General features: G+C 50.7%; 1 protein-coding gene across 1 annotated transcript in view; it reads left to right on the top strand.

The window, feature by feature from the left end:
• Positions 1 to 291: 291 nt before the first annotated feature.
• RAC1 (Rac family small GTPase 1) overlaps positions 292 to 4,773 on the top strand; it is a 9,952-nt gene continuing 5,470 nt past the window's right edge. Inside the window, exons 1-3 of the mRNA XM_045284437.1 lie at positions 292 to 318; positions 458 to 636; positions 2,268 to 2,385. Of these exons, the coding sequence (XP_045140372.1) occupies positions 292 to 318; positions 458 to 636; positions 2,268 to 2,385 (324 nt within the window). The remainder of the gene's footprint in view (positions 319 to 457; positions 637 to 2,267; positions 2,386 to 4,773) is intronic.

The raw sequence follows: 4,773 nt of genomic DNA, 5'->3' as shown, positions 1-4,773 counted from the left end.
CAGGAGTGGGAAATGAAGGGAGGAGGGGGGAGGGAGCACTAGAACTGACTGATGCTCAGCTCATTTTAAAGGTGATTTAACCAGGGGGCCGTGTTCGAAAATTGATATGGTGGTGATTGTGCAGTTCTCCTTGATATGATTGGACTATTAAAGTCTATGCTATGTAAATTATAATTATGTGCCAATAAAACGAAAGAAAAAAAAGATTCTTGAAGAAAGGCATTCCTGGTCATCTTTATCAGAAGTCTAAGTTTGCAAATATTGCTTCTCTTAAATAAGGCTTTTGTGCTTATGCGACAAACATTTGCAGCCATCAGCGTGAGCTCTGTACCCAGACTGAGCAAAGGCTTCCTTTGCCTTCCTTTTGTGAGAGATTTTAGTTTACTGTAAAGTTCAGGATAAAGCTAGATGTGTAGTATTAAATGAGAAATTAAAACTTTTTGTTCCTTTTCCCTAGCCATTTTTTAAACAGAATAACGGAAGCCCAGGACTCTGTCATAAGAGCAGGTCAACATTATGTCGACTAAGTGACTCAGCACCACCTGTCTTTTCTCTTTTTCTTAGAGCCGTAGGTAAAACGTGCCTGCTGATCAGCTACACCACCAATGCGTTTCCTGGAGAATACATCCCCACCGTGTAAGTACCACCGGCTGCTTTGGGAATGAACTTGGATTCCTTTGTGCGTTTCCTTCGAGGCCAACAGATAATGTCAACAGATAGGGTTACCTTTCTTCTCAAACATTTGCTGAAGTCTAATTATAATAGTATTTTAGGTCCTTTTAAAAAACAGTTTTTTCTTCATTATTTAGACAATCTAGTATAGCGTTTCCTCATAGAACAAACAGAGCAAGTGTTTCAAAAGAATACAGTTTTTCTTCATAGACTTTTAGTCATTGCAGGAACCAAGGGGGCTTAGCAAGCGAAGCTCTGGCCTGAAGTGGCCCAAGGGCCTCTGCTCCAGGCAAAGCAGGGAACGGCCAGGGCGGCCCCACTCCTCCATGTTTTTGTGGCAAGTAATCCTGTGGACTTTTGGGATTGGAACTAGGATATGGGGGGAACCTGGGGAGTGGCTTATTTTCAGTGGACAGCAGAATTGGGGTGGGGGGGGCTTTTCTGATGATGGGTGGGGTTACCAGGGAGCCCTGGGCCATGACACTCCTGATGCACCTCCTGGGAAATTTTATGTCCTAGAGGGCTTCAAAAAGTTGGGGGTTTTTTGGTTTGTTTTTTCCTCTAGGATCTTCTTGGCTCATGTTTTACCATGTGAGTCAATGAAAATTCATTTTGGGTATAGCCCTGGGTGGGGTGGGAGGGGGTCCCCTGGTGGGTAAGTGCTCAGCTGCTGACCTTTCACTGACCAGAGCCCAGCAGCTGCTCTGCAGGAGAAAGACCAGGCAGTCTGCCCCTGATTCTATGTAGGCCCTCCTGAGACAGTTCTCCCTTGCCACGAGGGTCGGTGGGAGTTGGCATGCATGCCACCCTGGGCTGGGCTGGCTGAGGCTTTCCCAGAACCATCTCTTGACTATGTAACACTTTTCTCCCGGAAACAAGTGGAGGCCTCTGTTGTCTAGCAAGAGTCTTGCCTGATGTTTCTTGGTCTTTGCAGTAGGTAAAAACAAGTCCTGGGTTTGTGGTTAAGGCCTGCTGTGTTTTCTCCTGAGTTGGCCGCTGGCCATGGTTTGACTGGAAGGACCAGCATTGCCTTGTGTTTTGTCTCCGATGGTCTGCGGGACAGGGCAGTGAGCTCCTGCAGCGAGCGGTCAGCAGCCGCCTTTGGTCCTCGGCTGGTTGGCTTTTCTGGGCTGCCGCCTCTTAATTTTGTGGGGCGACGTCAAGTTCATTGAAAGAGTTACGTCATCTGGTACACTCACTGACATGACAGGACAGCTTCCAGAATCACGTTTGTTTCCTGTTCCCAGTACTCCGGTTACAGGGTTTACTACATGCCTCCTCTGTGCAAGTCGTCCTCTGGGAACACCGTGGGGGAACCTTCTTAATGCCCTGCCATCCTGTTGAAAGGATCCAGACACGTCTGAAAGTGCCACGCGTGGGCGTTGAAGAGAAGCTGATTTTATGTTTTGTTTCATCCTGGATAGAAAGTTTCTGAGCATGTCCTCTGCTCCTCCCACAGTTGTCTGCTCCTGCCTGCCTTGGTTTGCCTGGCCCTTCCACCCAGGATTCTGTGCACTTGTTCTCTGGCAGGCGTCCCCCTACGTCCTTGTGCCCCAAGGCTACCCGCTAACCAAGAATCCTTCTCCACTCCACAGCTTTGACAACTACTCTGCCAATGTTATGGTAGATGGGAAACCGGTGAATCTGGGCCTGTGGGATACAGCTGGCCAGGAAGATTACGACCGATTACGTCCTCTCTCCTATCCGCAAACAGTAAGGACCCCTCTGCTCCCCCCTCGCTCTGTAGGCTGTGCAGTCCACGCAGGAGGTTTGCTTCTGTGGCTTTCATTTGGGTGTAGCAGGGTGGCAAATGGAATTAGATTCGTTCAGTTGTAGATACCCCCCCCTTCGTGGAAACTAGGTGTGGTTCGTGGGCAGGACCAGTTCCTAAACGCAGGTGCTGGGTCCCTGGGGTCCCCCTTTCCTCGTCGGGCATAGGGTAAGTGGGCGAAGCAGGTCCTGCTCTGGTTTTGGGTCGTTCCCAGGCAGTGTGCCTTATGATGGCTTTGTGCCACAGGGTCAAGCTGCATGGAGAGCTCTGAATCAGTGGAGTAACGGCTCCTGTGGGCGCTCAGTGCGTTGTCCCTGCCTTAGGAAGGAGCTGAGTTAGGATGTCCACACCGCCAGCTGGTTTTTGGTGCAGGTTCTAGAGCATCTTATCATTAGCACTAAGTCCTAACTACACACAGTGTTACAATACATCCCTACATACATATATATATATATATATGAGCATCTTATCATTAGCACTAAGTCCTAACTACACACAGTGTTACAATACATCCCTACATATATATATGTGTATATATATATATATATAGTGTTTCCAACACTCAGACAAAGAACAGATCTATAAAGACACTGCTAATAAAACCCAGCAGTAAGAAAAGGAGAAATGGAATTGGATTCCCATGGGAAGGAGTCCTATGAGGGTGGACTCGGAAGTCAGGGAATGTGCCCGGTGCTTGCTGTGGCTTCAGTGCTTGCGGCTCTGCGGTGCACATTGAGCTCCCCCTTTTGTAAAATGGGCCCCTGAGTTCAATCCGGAAGGACCATGATTAGTTTTGTATCGGTATCTATCAGCCTCCAGAGGATGGCTCTTGTGCAGCCATCTGAAGTAGGCAGGGACTGAGGATCATGGCCGAGGCCAGGAACTGCTTTTCTAGAGAAGTGTCTTATGGGTGTGTAATTGGCTCATCTTAAGCTATATTTATCCTTTGCTGAAAAAAAGTGGCCACTGGTTGAAGGAAGACAAGTACATCCAAGGTTTATCACATGCCTCCTTTGTCTGAGAACACCACGGGGGCCTTCGTGATGCCCTGCCATCCTGTTGAAAGGACCCAAACAGGTTCCTCAGGTTTAGATCCCAGCGCTCCCACTTCATAGCTGTGCAGGGGCCTCTCGCTGTGCACCTGCCGCTTGGGGTGGGAGGCGTTCATACATGTAAAACACACAGAATAGGCCTTAGAAGCATTTACTGACAGAACCCTGAGTGGCTGGTTTTAGGTGTCTAGCCCAAACCCTCTGTCATCAGGTAGATTCCAGCTCATGGCAACTCAATGTGTGCTAGAAGGGGGAAGTGCCCCATCGGGGCTGCTTAGCCGGAATCTCAGCAGAGGCCGGGGTGGGAGGGTTTGCCAAATCTTTCTTCCAGTGTACTGCGAAACACACCAAACCCACTGCCATCGAGTGGACCCCAACCCAGGCTGCTGTTAGGAGTGCCAGCAAGTTGGTTCCAACTAATAGCGAGGAAAGCACTGCTGGTCTCCTGCCAGTCTCACAGTGATTGTGAGACGGGCACACCTTAGTCCTCGAAGTGACACCGTGACCCTGTGGGACAGACTAGAACTGTCCCATCTTTCTGGGAGCAGGCAGCCTCACTTCTCTTACAGGAACAGCTGGTGGGGTCAGACCACAGACCCTTAGGACACTAATGCCCCTGCCCTGAGAATGGTGGCGTTCTGAGGGTCCTGACTTTGTCTTCCTCAGGAAAGCCCAGGACACACCTGCCTGTGGCTGGCAGAGATTCTAGTGGGATTCCAGCACTCCGAGTGACTGGAGTCCAGTGGCACAGAGATGAGAGTGCTGAGCTGGTAACAGAAGGCTTGGCACTTGGAGCCCACCAGCTCAGGTGTGATCGGCTGCCTCCGCTGCAGCCTGATGACAGGGCAGCGAGTTTGGTTGTGGGTCTGCTGTGGAAGCCGTTGGGTGGCACTGTCGGGCTGGAGGATTTTTTCTCTGTTTCATTCTTCAGCAACAACAAGGCTCATTGAAGAGAGAGGGAGAGTGGCTGTTCCTGATCCCAACCTGACCTTACCCCCAGGCCCTGCACCACTGGGCTCCTGATCCCAACCTGACCTTACCCCCGGGACCTGCACCACTGGACTCCTGATCCCAACCTGACCTTACCCCCAGGGACCCCTGCACCACTGGGCTCCTGAATCCCAACCTGACCTTACCCCGGGCCCTGCACCACTGGGCTCCTGATCCCAACCTGACCTTACCCCCGGGCCCTGCACCACTGGGCTCCTGATCCCAACCTGACCTTACCCCCAGGGACCCCTGCACCACTGGGCTCCTGATCCCAACCTGACCTTACCC

The sequence above is a fragment of the Echinops telfairi genome, unplaced genomic scaffold (genome assembly GCF_000313985.2).
Source record: "Echinops telfairi isolate 266 unplaced genomic scaffold, ASM31398v2 ScPeMD7_5;HRSCAF=22, whole genome shotgun sequence".
NCBI classification, from domain to species: Eukaryota; Metazoa; Chordata; class Mammalia; order Afrosoricida; family Tenrecidae; genus Echinops; species Echinops telfairi.
Note: the sequence above shows the minus strand (reverse complement) of the source record. Positions and strands in the feature narration are given on the sequence as shown.